The 20096-nt window shown below is 46.2% G+C and overlaps 1 protein-coding gene across 2 annotated transcripts; it reads right to left on the bottom strand.

Annotated features, from left to right (window-relative positions):
* Positions 1-13: 13 nt before the first annotated feature.
* Positions 14-14730, bottom strand: SLC25A10 (solute carrier family 25 member 10). 2 transcript variants are annotated; one of them, XM_077328083.1, is made up of 11 exons: positions 14366-14730; positions 10968-11087; positions 9941-10055; positions 9807-9855; positions 9504-9545; positions 9152-9195; positions 7613-7683; positions 5630-5722; positions 2707-2784; positions 2448-2504; positions 14-1952 (listed from the first exon to the last, which is right to left on the bottom strand). In XM_077328083.1, exons 1-11 carry the CDS (start codon positions 14453-14455, stop codon positions 1851-1853), a joined length of 861 nt encoding a protein of 286 aa, XP_077184198.1. In that variant the 5' UTR covers positions 14456-14730; the 3' UTR covers positions 14-1850. The 2 variants fall into 2 exon arrangements, with proteins under 2 accessions (XP_077184198.1, XP_077184199.1); XM_077328084.1 differs by lacking the exon at positions 14366-14730 and adding an exon at positions 14127-14318.
* Positions 14731-20096: the final 5366 nt, after the last annotated feature.

Consider the following 20096-nt stretch of genomic DNA (forward strand, 5'->3'; position numbering starts at 1 on the left):
AAATTAGCCACACTTCTTTTGTACAATGTCTTTATTAACATCATTACAAAAGTGCTGATCACTTACTCTGGTTCTTCACCCCCCTGGGCCACCACCCTCTGGAATGACTAGTCACACATCAGGGACTGTCCAGCCACTTGCTGGTGGGTGGGCAGATGGGTAATATGAGCCAGCAGTGAGACGGAACACAACAAAACAGACAAAATGTATTTAATTAAACAAGGCAGGGGGTGGGCCACAACCAGAGACATCTTTTTGAAAAATGCTACAACAAAGGCAATCTGAAGCAGCTCTCTAGCCTTCTGGCTTCCTTCAGTGCTACCAGAAAAGGCTAGGCCAGGGGTAGTCCAACTGCGGCCCTCCAGATGTCCATGGACTACAATTCCCAGGAAATTGTAGTCCATGGACATCTGGAGGGCCGCAGTTTGACTACCCCTGGGCTAGGCGAACTGCCACAGCAGAGGTTTGACAGGCAGTGTGGGAAAGAGGAGGCCTGGAGATAACTGGGGGCCTTACTCTGACACTCGTCCTAAATAACAGTAGTAAATAGAGAGGCCCCCAACGTCCAGTCTTTGCCCATTCCCCTGACTATACAGACAACATTATCCCTAGGTGAGGCAAAGTGTGACTGTGAGACTGTGGCCACTCGGGGGTATCTTTTCCCCTTTCTGCTCTCCTTCCCTCAGGTTGGAGTGGGCTAGTTACCTACTTGATTGGCATGCAGGAGCAGGGTGAGAAGTTGTCTCCACTACCTGCAGGCCAACTAAGTGGACATTTTCTTCACATCAGTACTTTGGTTTCAGAAAGCTTTGGCTGATCAGGGCTTGAGTGCTGAAGCAAGAGGCAAAATGAAGGCAAGGGATGCTAAACTTCTCTGGGGATTGGTCTGTGTGTAGTGCTTGCAGGAGATTTCTTCCAGATACTGGTGATAAATACATGGTGCCACCTGCTCCTGAGACTGTAGCCATGAAGGGAGACTGAGGTAGGAACAAGGGAGCAGGTTGGAAACAGTGAGAGAAATTATGTCTTTCAAAAAACACTTAAACCGAAGGGCAAGAAGGGAGAAAAAGAGACCTTTGCTCAATTTAGCATATTGCTATTATGAGGTCTTAGCAGCCACTTTCACAAGGAGATAGCTGTTCACTGCTGTAAACATTTAAAGGGCCACAGAAATGACCATCTTAAGACGCTACATAGTCGCTTTATTCACGCCCACCATGATGGGATGACTGGGAAGGAAGTTACTGCAATAACTGCAATAGCAGGATGGCAGCAAAATCAGAAGAGGGTCACAAAAGGAGATGGCATTGTGGGCATGGTAATTTACGGTCCTTGACAGTGAAAAGGAGTACTATGACACTGCAGGGCACAGCTGACAAAACATGTTGATCGGAAGTGAAGCAGATGCAGTTCTTAGAATGCTGGCTGCTAAACAAGAGGCCTTGTGGTATTGCTGAGCATTAAGTAAGAATACTGTGGGATCAGAAAGGGTATAGCACTAAAAGCAGCACTGAAGTGCTGGCAGGATGTAGACAGTGTCATCAGTAGATTGGTGGGCATGAAAAATGGGAATGTGTGGATAGCCTACTCACTGACCCGGGGCGTTGAGTGAGGGAATTCTGGCTGGCTTATAGCATTAACCACCAAACAATACTGAATTAGCCAACATGACTGTCAGGCACTAAGAAAGGGTCATTCTAGGAAAGGACAGCTATTGGCTATGGCACTAAGAAGGGCATTGTAAGACTGCTGCGTTTTGACAAGAGCCTATGTACGATGCCTGAGCATGGCAGGGTCCCAATTTTCAGGCCCATTTCCTTCCTTTCGTGTCTCCAGTTAGACAGGCCTCCTTAGGCCAACACTACAATCCCAAAGTATTTTCGCAGCTGCTCCAAAAAGATGAAGGTGAGCACAGTGTGTGGGACCAAGCGGACTCCAGCAGGAACAAGGCCCTAGAACAAGAGATGGATAAGGTCAGTTTCCCTCAGTTTTGGAGACAGAGCTCATATGTACTCTGAGAAGCACTGAACTGAGAAGAGTAGGTGGGACTACGAAGTTGGACAATGTACAGGATCTCAAAGCCAAGGACAATGTCAACTTCTGAAACATTTAATCCCCTGTGTCTGGCCTGGGAATGAGCTGTCATGTACCAAGATTCGGAACAATTATCTTCAGATGTGCCCACCACCTATAGGCTAAGTAGCATGGTATGTTGCTGCAGCACTGGAGCCAGAAAGGAAAAGCAGTAAGGGGGTGGGCCATAATGCCCCCTCCCATCTAATTTGGCTGGATGGAGGGAAGCAGTCTAACCTAGCCAATGAGGTTTGATGCAACAGGAACCTGGGAGGCATCAAAAGTTAGACCAAGGCTGGAATACAGACATCTGTACTCTAGGCCTGTCTACTTACCATGATTGTCCATTTCTGCTCCCATCCCATCTATATTACCTTATAAAAGGCCAATGGTCCAACCTTGGCAGTCTCCACTGCACAGTGCATAACGCCCTGGAATAAAATGTGAAGTCAGTACCTGTTCAGCTTTGCTGGCAGAGCTCAAACTTGATCATCATGCACTTTGCAGTTCTAGGGTAAAGCCCAGAAGTCAGGGGGAATTGTGCCAAGAGGGAGCAAGAAATGCCAATACAAGGTCCTTGAGCATATATGGGGATGGGGATGGAATCGAGTAGCTAGAGATCCAGTCACTCACCCGGTACTCCCCCTGGGAATTCATAAGCCGGGTCTTTAGCACATCCAATGGCTGACACAGGAATGTGGCACACCCACCCTGTGTTACAGAGGGAAAAAGAGAATCTGGTTGTAGAGAGTTCCAGCTAGTAGGATAGATACGCAAGACCATTCACTGAGTGGTAATTTTCTACAGCTGGATAATACAAAGTGGTGAGATTTTCAAACCATTTCTTAAAGTTAGCACACGACTAAAATTCATTTGTATTCACCCAGAGAGGCCAGCATGTGGGAAGAATCCATAGGAATTTCTTGTTTGATTCACATTAAAAGAACGTATACAGATGAACCTAGATTTGGTTCAACGTGTCTCAATCCATCCATCTTCCTTCAGCCTCTTTCACAAATGCTTTTTCCTCCTGAAAAGCCCTTTGACTCTTTATTTGCTGCTGTGTCAGTGGCTAGTTCCATCTCTCCCTCATCCTTGCTGTATTTTATCAAACCTTGCTGCTCCCCTCTATAGCAACAAACATGCAGCTGGGATGAAACTGATGCTAAATAACAGGACAAGACTTGCTCCTCTGGTACTGTCCTCCCTGCCAGTTAAGATCCCAGGCTTTGTTCTCCATGACCCTGCAGACTGAAGCAAGATGGGTGGTGCTTAGAGACAGGGCTTTTGCAGCAGTGGTGCTTCAACACCCTCCCCCATGGGGCTTGCTGGCAACCACTTTATTGTCCTCAAAGGGCCAGGCCAAAACATTATCTTCACCCAAGCTTTTAACAGCCTTTTTACGACTTGTTATTAGATAGAAGGCTGTGTTATGAATAGCATTGTAGGTTACAATGACAGGATGTTTTTAAGGTCATTAATTCCCAGGGTTGTCATATGCTGGAAGCAACTTTACAGCACTTAATATACACAAAGACACCATGTAGATTTATGCCATTTTATTGCATGTTCTTTGCTTGTTTTGATATTACTAAATTTACAGCCCCCCCCCCCACCTAGGTATAGTAAACTGCCAATCACAACTTTGCAATCCAAGCTGAAAGCAGAAACAGAATAATCAAATTCTTGTCAGTGGCCACACATTTATTTATTTATTATTTATCATACTTCTATACCGCCCTCCCCGGAGGCTCAGGGCGGTTCACATTATAACACATACATAAAACAGTCTGTAGAACATGTACATCGATAACCAACAATTGCAACCAAACACAACACAGTATAACAGTAAACAATCGTAATACAAACAGGTCCAGGGCTTGTTGATGGGATTCTGAGGGGGGTGGCTTATTGATTGAATTCTGAGGGGGGGTGGGGGGGGAGCAGGGGCCCTTGGTCGCTGTAGATTATGTCTGGTCTCGGCCAAATGCCTGGTGGAGGAGCTCCTTTTTGCAGGCCCTGCAGAACTATTTAAGCTCCGTCAGGGCCCTGATCTCCTCTGGGAGCTCGTTCCACCAGGTAGGGGCCAGAACAGAGAATGCTCTGGCCCTGGTCAAGACCAGACGGACTTTTTTAGGGCCAGGGATCCTTAACTGATTGGAGGCAGTAGAGCATAGAGCTCTTTTGGGGGCATAGGCGGGGAGGCGGTCCCTCAGATACACTGGGCCCTGACCGTGTATGGCCTTGAAGGTAATTACCAGAACCTTTAGTCTGATCCGGAATTCAACTGGTAACCATTGCAGCTGATGGAGAATAGGCCGGATATGGGACCTCCACGGTGTTGCCGTGAGGATCCTGGCTGCTGCATTTTGAACTAGTTGTAGTTTCCGGGTCAGGGCTAAGGGCAGGCCTGCGTAGAGCGAGTTACAAAAGTCCAGTCTAGAGGTGACCGTCGCATGGATCACTGTGGCTAGGTGTTCCGGGGCCAGGTAGGGCGCTAGTAGTTTGGCTTGGCGGAGATGGTAGAATGCCAGCCGCGCTACCTTTGTGATCTGGGCCTCCATTGTGAGGGAGGCGTCCAGAATCACGCATAGGTTCCTGGCGGAGTGAGCCGTAGAGAGCTGCACGCCATCCAGTGTAGGCAGGCACGCTTCCTTGCATGGGCCCTTCCTACCTAGCCACAGGAGGATTGAGCTTCAGACGACTCTGCTTTGAAGGATTGAGCTTCAGACGACTCTGCTTGAGCCATCTCGTCACTGCTTCCAGGCAGCTGGCTAATGCTTCTGGGGGTGAGTCAGGGCGGCCATCCAACAGGAGGAACAGCTGGGTGTCATCTGCATATTGATGGCAACCCGGCCCAAACCTCCATACCAGTTGTGTGAGAGGGCGCATGAAGATGTTGAATAGGATAGGAGAGAGGACCGTTCCTTGTGGGACTCCACAAGTAAGTTGCCGGCGGTCTGATGTTTTCTCTCCTATTGCAACCCTCTGTCCACGATCCTGGAGGAAGGAGATCAGCCATTGAAGGGCTGTCCCTTGTATTCCAGCATCGATGAGGCGGCAAGCTAGAAGCTCGTGATCGACTGTGTCGAACGCTGCTGAGAGGTCTAGTAATATCAGCAGTGCCGACCCGCCTCAATCCAACTGGCGACGGAGGTCGTCCATCAGGGCGACTAGCGTTGTCTACCCCATGGCCAGGCTGGAAGCCTGACTGGGATGGGTCTAGGACCGAAGCTTCTTCCAAGTAATCTGTCAGTTGGTTTACGACTGCCCTTTCTATCATCTTGCCCAGAAACGCTAAGTGCGAGACGGGCCTGTAGTTGTTAGGCTCTTGTGGGTTTAGAGATGTTTTTTTCAACAGTGGACGTACCACAGCCTCTTTCAAACTCTTTCAAACCCATGGTTTGTTCAACTTGTTATTTCTCATGTTGCCCCCATGATCTTTCTCTGATGAGCTCACAATTCAAGTACAAGGAATTTCTTTCAGATGTGGATAGTGGACTCCAACACACACATACCCTTCCCTAGTTTTGCTTCCAGTCATATATATACTTACAGCAATAAAGCTAGCCAGAAAGTGGGTGAAAATATTGTCAGAGAGCAAATTGGAGGCAAGAACCAGCTGTTTGGCTTGATCATAGCAGGCAAGCTGTAGGGAAGTAAACAAGTTGTGAGATTTGCCTCAGCACTGTGAAGGACAGGCTACAGAAATGCAACTAATCCTCAGTCTCCTTGAGACAGTCTAGGATAGTCCTACTGAGCTTCTAGTGAGATAAGTAAGTTACTGGCCTGATCTCCTTACTGAGGCTTCAGTCAACCTACTATAGGTTTCATGACAGGTTTGCAATCTATACTCCATAGCTGGTCTTTGCACTTCTAGGGAGGTGTGACATGATAATGTAGACCTCTGTTCCAACAAAGTGATCACCTATGTTCAGCCATAATGCCTAACACCCCCTTCTCAACTTATCTCTGCTACATGGAAGAGTGCAATGTTCAGTCTGTTGGGCATTGTCTAAGTGACTTTGAGAAACAAAAACAAGCCTTAAAACATTGACCTTCCTAGTGAAAAATTAACATGATTCCCCCACACACTTCTGAAATGGTCTGACACAGAATGCCTACAGTGTTCTATCTTGCTCTGTTCACGAGTGCTGCCTGCAGATTATGTCTCCATAATAATTCATGCTGCCTTCTGCACACTATTGTCCAAAAGCAAATGCCTCTAGCTCCCTAATGCCAATAGTGGCTCTGGACAGATGGCCTGCAGGAAATTATGCCTAGATTCTACATCTTACCCTCCACAGTTCACAGAGGGATAACTCTTTTCTTCCTTATGTTTCCTTGGGTTAGAACACAGTTTCCACACTTTGTCATCCCCAAACCTGGTTTAAACTGTGGGTTTGGAACCCACATTTGTATGCAAGAGGAAAAAAAATCACACTAGCAATATTGTTTGCAGTTGCATTTTTAAAGGCAATTTCCACACTAAAGTTTGCTTCTTCAGGTACAGTCTCGAATTGCCCCTTCACCTGCCCCATAAGGAATCCCCACAAAACCAGAATTCTAATTTGGGGCTGTCCAAGGTGGCCATGTATGCAATTGGGTTTTCCCCCACATCCACCATTTTGAGTTGTTTGAGAATGCCCTCCCTCCCATTCCCAAAAATCTGTTTGGTTTTTTTAAAAAGAGGGGGGTGATTGCTTTACAACACTGTTTCTAAGTTTTTACATAAAAAGCAGTCTTGCAATCTTACACAGCAGTGTTATAATGTTATAACAACATTATAAACTCAGGGTTTTAAAAACTACACTCAGGACATTTTTGGGGGGAGGTAATGAAGGGTACAGAATGGAAGGATTAAGGCAGTGGTCCCTAACCTGCGGGCCGCGGCCCGGTGCCGGGCCGCTAAGGCCATGGCGCCGGGCCGCGGCTCCCTCTCCCCGCCCCCCCCCGCAGTAAAAAACTTCCCAGGCGCAAGCTTGCGGCCCGGGAAGCTTCTTACTGCGGGAGGGCGGGGAGAGGGAATCAGGGCCGGCCGCGCCCATGTGGGCGCGGCCCGATGCGCGGGCGCGGCGCGCGGCCCGATGCGTGGGCGTGGCCCGCATGGGCCGCGGGCCGCGCCCCAATGCCCTGCCGGTCCCCAACCTCAGAAAGGTTGGGGACCACTGGATTAAGGGATGCAACAAAAACAAAGTGCAAGGAGGCACCATGGGGGGGGGGGAGGAAGTGGAAGGGAGCAAAGCATGATGGGAGGCTGCCTCCATTCAGTGCAGAAAGCATACTGTGCATTTCAGCTTGGGAAAAAGGGTAGGAAAGCTAGAGTTGAGTCGCAGCATCCAAAGGAAATCCAAAGCAAGGCTAAAACAATGTATGTCTCCTAATGCAGAAATGGTCTGAGTCAGTCACTTGCATGCATATGCTGAAAAAGTGGCAGGTAGTGGGATCTAGGTGCACATCATGGGGATGTGCCAAGTTCAATGCAATTCTATATAGATGTGCATACTCAGGCAGCTACAAATCTCTGCTGAATTCCTACCTGTCCAACAGTAACCAGGGCTCCTCGACTGGATGCCATTGTTGCTCCAGAGAACAATTTCGTTATACCCTCTGCAAAGTTAAAAGGGATCAGTGGGTGAATAAATAACTTGACTGGATTCTAATCACAAATTGGTTTTAATGGGACTGAAAGGTTCATAATCTAGCGACAGTTGGAAAATTGGAAACCCTGACAGAGCATGATAATGATCAGACTTATGCCTCAGTCAAAAAGAGTATTAGCTGTTTAAAGAGTTTAAAAAAAAACACACACACACTCTGCTAGCAGAAATTAAAGCACTAGTGGAGACAAAATCTTTTATTCGAAATCTGTGGAAGACGTGCAGTTTTAGAGTTACTTAGAAAAGATTGTGGTTGAGATGACAGCTAACCTTCAATTAACAGTAACAAGAAAGGAATATTCTTCAGAAACTCTACCATTTGCATTTCTTAAGCTTTCTCTTGACCACAAACATTTCAAGGGGTGGGGGTTCAAAGTCAGATACAATTAATGATTGACTGACCCCACTGTTGCCCAACCTCATACCCAGTAGTTTTCGTTGCTCAGAATTGGAGTCTGCACAAGTGAGATTGGCAACTGGTGTCGACAACATGGATGTGCATGTGCACTTCCTGGTAGTAAGTCATGTTGCACCTGCAGCAAATGGAGCTGCGCGTCTTATGGACTCCTTATTCTTTGCTCTGTCTTGCCAGACTTCCCAAAGCATCACCAGGAAGTAGGAAGTTATCATTACTCATTTTAATACTAATTTTAATACTAAGCATTAGGTTCCTCACCTTTTTGATATGGGCCAATAACTCTTTTTCTCTCTTTTTTCAAACTATGCATGCTCTTTCTCTCCTAGGATCTATAATCCAAGGATGTGGTTCTATCTTTTACACTTTTAATTCCACCAGGAGCAATGCCAGATTTGTAGATTCCTTCACTCCTCCAGGCCATTTACTCATCCCTGCCCCACCAAAGTCTTAGGCAGCCAGTCCTAGATCACATGCACAAGCAGCTTGTGCTACTTATCACAATGTAGATCATTCAGGAAGGCCTTTTCCCATTATTCTTGTGCGTCTGCTCCCAAACCAACCTACACTTTCAAGGAACCTGCCAGAGACCTGTCCATTCCTGCTGACACTCACGTTGCTACCTACTTAATGTAGCCCAGAACTAGCCACCAAACCTAGTACCTCCCAACGCCTGTGCACAAGAGGCAAATATTTTAAGGTACTGGGCCGCGGCTCCCTCTCCCCACCCCCACCCCCCGCAGTAAGAAACTTCCCAGGCTGCAAGCTTGCGGCCCGGCAAGCTTCTTACTGTGGGGGGGGGGAGAGGGAAGCAGGGCCGCGCATGCGCAATGCGTCATGCGCGGCCGGACAATCGCCCTCCCTGCTGCTGCCAGTCCCCAGCCTGAAAAAGGTTGGGGACCACTGTTTTAAGGGATTCTTAAACCACAGTCAAGGAGACTGCTCCTTAGAAGCCCCCCAAAACTTCAGCTATAACCCAATCATGCATTAACCAAGTTCTTACCTTCATGAAACACACGATATAACCCGTTCAGCGCATGTGAGTAACTGAGAAACAGAAAGAGACCGTCAGCAACCTGAACCTATATTGGTGCAAACTTTGCTCTGATTCATCACACTGCATCCATACTATAGGCTTCAGTTACAATTTTTCACTTTTATGGCTCTGACTTACACAACCAATAGCTCTGGGGTTTGGCCACCCTACGACTCTTACTCAGGTACTAAGCTTCAAAAAACAGGAATGATGTTTCCGCTCTGAGGCCGTACAGTTTCAATATAGCCCTCTTGGAAGGATTCCCCCTTCATCTGTCTCTCCAGACCTGAACCCCATTCATTGCAAGCTTGGCACTCACTTGCGCCTCAAATGTACCGGCAGCTTCATATCATTCTGCATCCTGGAAAAGAGTAAATGCAGGGGATTGGATAAAGATAAAAGCCACCCCATATTGGCTCCAGAATATATTACAGGGTTGCTTAACAACACAGAAAGAGCAAGAGATGTTGATATTTACCCATCTCGTTGGATTTTAGTAGGGAATTATTACCAATATCCCTCCCCTCCAACTACTGTATTTCTTGCAAAGAAATACAGATTAGAGAGAACTGAAATAGGGGAAAGATCTGCATTGTTATGGAAAAAGGAAGGGAACACTGACCTGACATTTACCATGTCAGCTGGGGTCCCCACGAACCCACCAGTGAAACCTGCAACCAGAAAACAGCAGGTGAAAGAGGACTGCGTAACCTGCCTGAGCTGCCCATCCACTGTGCTTGCCAAATTCCAGCTCACCTCCTAATGCACCTAGCAACACCTTCTGGTAGAAGGGCATTGGCCCCTGGGCACCCTGGGTCATGCGGTCCCTCACAGTCTCATAGATGGCAAAGCGGGTGAGGGAGTACGTCATCTGAGGAAGCAGAAAGAGTCACAGGAGGATGACAGCAGCCTCTCACCCCCTGGCCCTGTTCAGCACATGGCAATTGCTCATCACAATCATAACACAGCCATAATGCCAGCCTTGTAACTCTGCCCTCTGCCCAGGTGTGGCCACTGCCCTTGTGTTCTTGAGCTCAGGACAGTCATGCTCTCATCAATCACAGCATGAACAACAGGTAACCGTTCAACAGTGAACTGGCATCACCTACTACATGCAAGAGGTATGGGTCCAAATGAAGCCGCCTCCCCACAGCCCAACTTTTGCAACATGAATTATATTCAAGAATGCTTGACTGTAGCTGCGGAAACTGCATAATCCTGTTGTGAGCCTTCAACTTTTTTTCTTGCATGGATGCTCATGCACAATTATGGGAGAGACAGCAGCAGAGCTGCTGGTGCAAAAAAAGGAAAAGCCACTGTGACTGTCAGAAGCAGTTATACAAACAGAATATATTAAGAATAAAGGTGGAAGCAATTCAGCAGACTGTTGCTGCTCCCAGTTTGTCCTCCACAGAGGCTGTCTACCTCAAAGCTTCTGAACAGAGATGTTACAGCCTAGTAAACTGGTCTTAGAACCTTGATGCCCCCAAATGACAGTGGTTATTGGGCCCCTGTGGTCTTACATTTTATTATCAATGCCGCATTCTGCAGTTATGGCACAACCATGACCAATTATGAGAGTGCAGAACTACAGAGTTCATAGATCATGACGCTGAGTAGAATTTCAGTGCTTAATTTGCTTGGAAGATGCTGGGAGGAGCTGCAGAACTGTTATAAGTAATGATGATGGAACCAAGCAGCTAGCATGTGAAGGCCCTACAACAGGATCATTCAGGTGATAACGAGTTATTGTAAGCAATCTTTGCAGTGGCCCAGCATTCACCTGTCGGCAGAGGGAGGCACTAAGCCCATTGTAGAGTGCTAGAAAGCCATCACAGCGAATCACATGTAGTGCCATCCCTGTCATGCGCAGCTTCACTTCCTGCTGGGTTTGCAGATGGACCTAGGCAGGAACAGCAGATAGTAAATGAGTCAGGCTATAATTTGTTGAGTTTTCCAAACTCTGTAGGACACCCTAGGGTGCCTGGAGTGGGGTTATTCAACCACTGTAGCACTTGTATGCCTGTTGCAGCCTACCTGTAAAGTTACAACCCCATACATCTGCAAGACTGCAGGAATCCACTGTAGTTTCTCCCCACTCCCAAGGCAGGGACAGGCTTAATAAATGCTTTGAATGACTGAAGAGATTCTGCTAGCATTAAGGCATAAAAATCTCTAGAACATGTAATACTTATTCATCTTCCCTTGCTTCTTCATGCAATGCAAGAGAACTCTTTTGTATAAGAATTTACAACATGAACATTTTGTTTTCTTCCACAAAGCTGGAACACAATTTAGCCCCTACCTCCCTATTCCAGGCTGCCTTATTCAATAAACTCCTTTGTCCTTTGAAATAACGAGATAAATTAGCAGAACTTTCCAAAAATCCCTGATTTCCAAACACTTACCCAATCCCACTTTCACCCATACTCTGTATCCCCAATACTATTTCCCCCTTCAACAAAATCACAGCGAGCCCAAAAAGATCTGCATTCTTTACCCCAGTGCCCTAGTTCTGATTGTGAACTCGTCCTACTGTTGTTCCCAATCATCAAATGCATAAACTGCGTGGCCTTACTGTGGAGTTCCTTGTTCTCATCATGAGTCAACAACATGGGGAATCTGGGTAAGGCCCACAAGCTGATAAACATTAAACCTCTATAGGGCCTCTGGCCAGCTAGCCTTTCCTCCTCCTGTAATATGGCAACGGGATAACAGGTGGAAAATCAGGCAGTTTGCAGGGGATTGGAAATGGACACAAAAAGAAAGATACAAAACACATCCATATGCCAGCCTTTTGCCCACAGGAACAGGCCCTGTATTGTGTGGAATGATCCCAAGGGGCAGGACTCCAAGAGAATAACTGATACAAGACAATTAAATGTGCTGCCAGGGACTCCTACAAATTTGGTTCATTGAGGAAACGGCAAAGTCCAGACCCACAAGCAAGTGGTCCAAATCAGCCCTGATGAAAGCACAGTACACACTAGTAAAGAGTGCAGAGGTACTGCATGTCAGGAGTGGGCAATGAAGTGAAAGCTGTGTAGTTTGGATGGGCAGTGTTCCCAGATGCAGCTCAAAACTCCATTGTAGAGGCTGAGACAAGAACTGCTCATCAGGCAACTGGCAGGACCAAGGATGCAGAGGGAACAATGACAGAGGCTGAAATCTACAGAGTTAGCAGATTCATGCTAGCATTAATGTGCCAGAACATTGTACAAGGAAGGAATTTCACCCACAAAGGACTAGGCTAAACATGCCTAGTGTCTTAGGATAGAAGGGAGGGGGGACTGGAATACAGGCTTTGTATTATAATTCATCATTATCAGGACCTGGAAACTTCAGATAACAGTATGTTGTTGTTCTATGCAAGCTGGTTTTCTGGTTTATTCACTCTCACCCTCTGCAGTTCTAAGCTACCAAGTACACTCTCTGTTGCTCAACTTTAACCAGCTAGTGCCAAAGCTAGTGATATGGTAGCCATTATAAGCAAGGCCAAATTCTAGCACTGATTGCTGGGGCTTGAAAGTAAAAAAAAAAGTAGATAGAAAGGGAAGCTGAAAGGCTTAGAACAGAAACTTGGAGCATCACAGAATTCTCTGCCTTCGGCACTCTTCAATAGTTGGGCACTGTACCTATCAACAGCTACAATAACATACAAGCAATCTTGCTGAATCAGGCCAACTATCTATCTAGCCCGGCAGCTGATTTCACACAGCGTCCAACCTGATGTACCTGGAAGGGTTATAAACAGGGTACAAATCTCTCTTATTGCTTTTTCTAGTGCTGGTGCTCAGGGAGTTACTGCCACTGAAATGGCAAATCATAAAACATAAAAAAGCAGAAATCACAAGATAAAATATATAACTAAAACATAAAATTAAAGCTTTCTAATATTCTAAAGCAGGAAAACATGAAATTGTCTTTAAATCCTGACGGATAAACGCAGGAATCTGCTATAATGGGGACTTTTGGGAAGCTTGAGAAGATAAAAACATTGTCACCTTTCCTTTGATGCCAGGCAAACCTTTGGGGGAGGTACATTTCAGAGCATGGTTGCTATCATCTTACTGTGAACTGCTCAATCTCCACTTCTTTTATTTGCAATTCCTTAAGTCAAAGTGAATGCTGCAAGGGAAATTTTTCTTCCTTACATGTGAGAATGCTTGGGCAGTTACTTTCTTGGCTGTTTTAGAACTGTTTTTGAAAATCTTTGGCTTCAAAACAGCATCAATTAGGGGAAAGTGGAAGAGAGATCATTTAAAAACCATGAAAACCATTTATCATGATCTATTTCTTGTTTCTAAAACAGTCTGTTAATCAAAACTGCATACGAGGGATTGGGAATCAATTCCTAAGCTTAGCCAGTTGAATTGAGCAGACTACTTCCACTCTCTGTGCTCTTCGCCTTCAGAGCAATAAAAGTGACTGGTTTTATGCTTGTACCCGGGGAGAAAAACAGCATCATGAGAGTCTGGGTTCTATTTCTACAGACCTACATAAATCCTAGAAAATAAGACTAGTGAAACCAGAGTCTATACTTGAGCAATCTAACTTTGGCTAGCTTGGACCAAGAAAATGGTACCTGAAATCAGTGAAACAGCCTGAACAAGTTAAACTAGTTTTGCAATGACCTCTCAACTAATTTCTTTGCCTGGTGCTTTGCCTTGTGGTGATAACTACGGGCATCCTGGCGCTGGAGAGGAGCGCCTGGGAGCCGCTGCCTGTTCCTAAGAAACGAGACACCAGGGGGTGCCACCAGGAGGCCCATGCCAGCCGCTGCCCACATCCCTCCTGCCTAGGCAACGGGGGCTTCTGTGCGCTTGCCTGAAGCAGAGCTCTCCCGGGGGCACTTGACAGCCCCCTCCCCCCCCCCGGAGAAGCAGACCCGCCAACAGGGCAGCGGCAGGGAACGGCCACCCCAAGGCGGTGGGATTTCTACCTCCAGCGTGATCTAGCAACGCCTCTCCGGTTCTCTCGTGCGCCTCGTGATCCATGGAAGCAACCTGCACAATATGCTCAGGCATCTTTGCTCAGGGCAGTTCCCGTCGAGCACCTGCCGCAAAGGGACCGCGGCGAAAACTTGCCGGCTGAGGCGCGCGCCGAGCAGCAAAGCGAGGCGCCGTCCGTCCGTCCCCCCCACCCCCCATGGGGCCATTCCCAGAAGGCTCCGCGGCGCACCTTGAGCAGGTCCAGCGGGTGGGTGCAGCAGGCCGCCCCGCACGACGCCAGGCCCCCGAAGTACCAGCGCGACACGCGTTTCTCCGCCATGGCGCTCCTCTGCGCCGGGGATCGCGGCAGCACACGCTCTCGGCCGCTTCCCCCGGCAGGCGGGAGCCGCGGAGGCCTTAAACGGGCAACGCCAGCGCGCGGCAGGGGGAGACCTTAAAAGAGCAACGGTGGCGCCAGGAGAGGGCGCGGAGGGCCTTCCCGCAGAGGCTTAGTCCCCGCCCAGAGGTCGCTGGTTCCCCAACGGCTCCTGTCGGCGAGGAATTCCGGCGCAGGCAGGCACCAAGCGGCCACGAAACCTGGGCCCCGGCCGGAGCGAGCAGCGAGACGCCCTTTGATCTGCAGGGCTTTTGCAGGCCCCGCATGACGTGCTCGTCATGAAATATCAGAGAGAACCAAGGGCCTGAAAGGCCGCGCATTGCATTGGCCACGAAGTCCTGAATGTGCCAGTCTCTTTTAAGTACTTCTTTTCACAACTGGGAAAGTGTCTGCCATTAATCATTAACACGTATATCGTGAATGTACAGTTGGAGGTAGAGTCTGCGAAAGGGGCCCAGAATATGGAGGTTTAGGGAAGAGAAGCAGAAGAGTTGGTTCTTATATGCCGCTTTTCTCTCCCAGAAGGAATCTTAAAGCGGCTTACAGTCGCCTTCCCTTTCCTCTCCCCACAAAAGACACCTGTGAGGCTGAGAGAGCCCTGATATCACTGCTCGGTCAGAACAGCTTTATTTATCATACTTCATACTTAGCAGTGCTGTGGCGAGCCCAAGGTCACCCAGCTGGCTGCATGTGGAAATTGAACCCAGCTCGCCACGTCAGAGGTCTACCACTACACCAAGGGAAAAATTGTACTTCTGTCAAAGCAGCTGTCAGTAGCATAGGAGTCTCCTGCATCTCTCTTTTCCAGGGGCAAGAGTCTCTGAATGCCAAAGCAAGCACAAAGTAAACCTATATAATCCAGTAGGAGTACCAGAACGAAAGTTAGTAAGAGACCCTGAAACAGACAGCACCAATAAAAAAATTAGGTTACTTTCATACCAGCACTGTTCTAATAGGCCTGAGAGAAGATTCTTCAAAAAAGCTAGTTTTGTAGAAATTGTTGGATTGTTTCTTATTAGATCCATTGTGAGCCAGTTTGGTGTAGTGGTTAGGAGTGCGGACTTCTAATCTGGCATGCCAGGTTCGATTCTGCACTCCCCCACATGCAACCAGCTGGGTGACCTTGGGCTAGTCACAGCACTGATAAAACTGTTCTGACCGAGCAGTGATATCAGAGCTTTCTCAGCCTCACCCACCCCACAGGGTGTCTGTTGCGGGGAGAAGAATGGGAAGGCGACTGTAAGCCGCTTTGAGCCTCCTTTGGGTAGGGAAAAGCGGCATATAAGAACCAACTCTTCTTCTTGTGAATAAGAATACTAATTGTCACTGTTTTGTATAGTTCAGGTGAATCACAACTAGCATGTATTCTGGCCCAGGTTGACCAAAGTTACCAGAGTTCACCCAGAAGGTCAGGAGGTGCCATTGTGGGTAAGTGGAGACAGCACATACATTTTGTGCGCATGGAATCCTGTTGCCCATTAGATGCTAGGGAGACTAATCATTGTTCTTTCATATTGTAATTATTACAAATGGAAAGTAAAAGATGTGCACATCATAGGGCAATTCCCATGCAAATGATTTTGGAAACAATGTTATGATGCCCACCCCTAACACCAGAGTGAGAGTTCTATTGACCTATCAGAGCAGAATCCAAACAGTGGATCTGGTATCTGACCAACTCAATACCATCCTAAATATTTATGGGAATGCAAAGTATTAAAACTTTCTTCAGCCGTGGGAGGGAGGAGATCATTCAGCCATCATCACTGTACTGTTTGATCTCCCTATTTTGCACAAAATAAATTTTCTTTGTTTCATCCAGTTCTTTTGCCTGACTTATTGTGGATTGGAACATTTGTTATCTTGGATTTTGTGCATTTGCATGAAGATTTTAGGCCTAACAGCCTTGGTGACCCAGATAGGACTTCTGAGGTAATTTGGACCACTCTGAGACCCTAGAAGTGACTTGGAACCAGTGCACCAAATAGGCGTCTTAGCCTTTTCTCTGCTCAGTTTCTGGGTGTCTGGTTGTGGCTTTCTGAGAACTCCAGAAGGTCCCTTTTGTCAGGAGATAACTCCAATCAAGCAGAAACTGAGGTGAGTACCTCTTGCCGGCTACCTCTTGCCGGCTAAGGGGAGGCCCACAATCCATCTCATATTCTAAATTGGGCAGCTCATATCCAGCTTGGGGGAGAGGGAAGTTGAAAGGCCAGCAGATAATCTGCAGCTGACCATGAACAATTGACTTTCTCTGTCCTCCTCTCTTTAAACCAGCCATCCTACACCTGACTGCAAGAAAAAGGGGAGCCTGGAAAAAAAGGAAAAAACAAAAAATATTTTGAAGAGAAAACAAAAATTTGACTGAACTGCTAACTGCCCCATTTGAGAACCAAGACATTAGACTTTTATCCTTAGTTATCAGAAGTTTTGGGTTCATTCTCTGGGAGACCCGAGAGGATGGTATACCCTCAAGCCCGCAGGGGAGCCTAAGATGAGGAGAGAGACCCTCAAGATTATATTTAAGTAAAGCCTCTGGAAACGAAATCACCCTGTGTCCTTTTTTCCCTGATAACTGACATCTGGTGGTTTGTATCAACCAAACCACCAGATGTTTGTGTTGAGGTTTGTTGTTTGTGGCTGTGCATGTGTTGATCTGTCATGGGTAAAAGAAAAAAAATCAAGTGTTCCGTCTAAAAGCCTGCTTGGGCACATGATAAATGATTGGCATGCAGGAGACTTTGCTGGACAATTGTCTGTGGATAACTTGGTTATTATTATGTTATGAATTCAGTGGGATATTTTTAAAATATACAAAGAAGCCCTGACCAGAATCTTTTTTGTGTGTGCACACACCTATGTGCGTGTGTTTGTGTGTGTGCAAAAGAGATTTGAGCTCTCAAACCTAGTAGACCAGATTATGCCAGCTTTAAAGCAAACAGGAGTAATACTGTTCCTTAAGTAACTGTTTTCTGGAAATCTCTGCCAAAAGTATATTGATTTAATTTATTTCAAAGAATAAGAATGTGTGTGCATAATAAGATGTGATCAATTTTATGTTTTATTATGCCTGAGAATCATTTTGGGTAGAAAATTCACTTCATCACCCATTCCCCTACAGGTCTGGGGACTGGGGAGAAAAGGGGAGAAGTCCAAAATCTTTCCTCCCACGTCTCTTTCTCTTTCTTGTTTCCTTTTTCTATGATCAAACAGTGTTGTTTTTTACAGAAGGTGTTAAAAGAAAAATCTCAAGGGAGTTGGCATGTGTTGGTAATAAGTGAATGGTTATGGAAGTATTGACAAATTGTTCTGAGATGTTTTGAAGCATGGAGAGAAACAAAGCTGCCTGTATGCACTATTAGAGCAAAACTTTTTTTTAAGGTGGGGTGGCTTAAAATTATGGGATTTTTTAAAATCAGTTAAAGATTGGAGAAAAAGAGCATGTGGGGGGGGGGTGAGATAACTGTTCATAACGTTCTGTGAAGTCCAAACTGTCCAGTCTTTTCACAGGACAAAAGCTTTACTGTGGTATAAATTGTAATTCTTCAAAGAATACCATTGTATTTTAGAGAAATACATTTACCAGTCAAAGCAATTAGACTCAGTGAATTGAAAGCAGCTTGTCCATAGGCAGTGACCTTGACAATTTTAAAGTAATTTTCTTCTTCTTTCAGCCGGGAGGTGACATCTTACAGCTTGAGATGTCAGAGATCCTACCCACCCTTCTTCCACCTCTGCTCCAGTCAGACACAGAAGTGTCAAAAGGAGGGGGCATTATATGCACTCTCAGGGAACATAAATTAAACAGAAGCACTTTAAAATGAGATTTTTCCACTCTAGAAATCTAAAATGTGGTAAAATGTGTGTCAAAAAATATCTGTGGTCCTCACAAGTGAGGAAGTGCATAAGTATTTCTGCTTTCAATACATCTGCATTCCTGTTTTTCATAGGTTTTGATATAGTCTGAAACTCGTAATATGAAATCACTGTTGAAAGATGTGTCCTGCATAAGGAAATATTGATTTATATTATGACAACTGTGTTCTTTTTTGTTTTTTGCCTGTAGCCTTCTGACTGGAGAATGGTAGCTTTGGCATTTATAGTCCCCAGAGCCATTTTTTTTAAGCAAGCATTTTTATTGTTGGTGTGAGAAAATATTTAAATGTATATTCTTAGAATGATATGAAGTTGTTTTGGAGGGACCCCATTACTCCCTTCTTAGTTAAAAATGGGAGTACATCTTCAGTTTTGTTTTGTTTTTAATGAAAAAGGAGGGTGGGAATTTAGTTAGGTCACAAATTGGCTTCCATTTATTTCTCTTCCTCAGCAGATCCCTCTACCCCTTTTTGCCTCAACCCTCAACTCTGTGGACTTTGCTGGCCTTGGATCTCCTCACCACTGCTAGTTAATTTTTTATTTCTAAAGGGTTTTTTTCCTTTGAAACTGAACCTCTCTTCTCTTGACATATTTGCCTTTGAGTGACAAGATCCAGACTCAAGCACAAAGCAGCACATTCGACTTAACCCAGAAGCTGGACTCTGCAATTTTGGCAAGCACCACTGTCGCTCCCTATGTAGCCCCAATAACACAGCAAGTTGCCAACAGAACTGCAAGTTTTTGTTTCTATATTTTCACAGACAAAGCCTGGATTGTACTGCCACAAGTTAGTTATCTGGGTCATATTCTCTTCCATGGGCACCTACTTCCTTTGTCACCAATCAAGAAGGCCCTGGCTTCGCCAAAACTAGATTGTCAATTCTGCCTCCCCCATACAACTGTTATTTGCAAAACTGCACTAAAGATGAACCTGAATTTCTCACTTGGTCTCCTACAGAAACACTAGTGTAGGGAGAACATAAATAGCTCTCATGCAGTCTTTTACCCTGGGCTTGCCTGATCTCAAAAGCCTGTGTCTTGACACAGATGGACTCTGTGGCCAGGGGTGTTCCCCATGCTTGCAGGCTACTGCTACTATTTTTTCTGGTCCTTGAAGAAGCTAGAAAACTATGTATCAAACAGCCTCTGCATGTCTATTCCCCCCTCCTGTTTTTCTTATTTTGCTACACTGTTCTTCTGGGTCAACCCCCTGCTACTGGACTTGCTTGCCTCCATGCTTGTTTTTTACATTCCCAATAAGGCCCAAATTGTTCTGGATGACATTTCTCTAATGCAAGCCGTGACTTTTTGTTGATGGTAAGTTTCAGCTCATGAGACTATAGAAGTGGGCTCATTGCCTTTTTTGTAGTCTGCATGCCTTCACCCATAACATCAATTGGGATGAAAGCAAAGACTTACTGTGTTTACCACTTCTGAATGTGAACAGGAGGTGATACGTTTTATGGGACTTTTGGGGGGGAAAAGAAGTTAGTGTATCCAATTGCTGTTTATTTGCCTTCTGCACTTGCTGTGGTCCCCCTTCAAGGATCGCTGCCTTGTTGTGGCAAGGGGGCTTGCGTAGTTCAGTGAAGCTATGAGCTATGCCGTGCAGGGCCACCCAAGACAGACAGGTCATAGCTGAGAGCTCTGACAAAAGGTGATCCACTGGAGAAGGAAATGGCAAACCACTCCAGTATCTTTGCCATGAAAA

The sequence above is a fragment of the Paroedura picta genome, chromosome 3, assembly GCF_049243985.1.
Source record: "Paroedura picta isolate Pp20150507F chromosome 3, Ppicta_v3.0, whole genome shotgun sequence".
NCBI classification, from domain to species: domain Eukaryota; kingdom Metazoa; phylum Chordata; class Lepidosauria; order Squamata; family Gekkonidae; genus Paroedura; species Paroedura picta.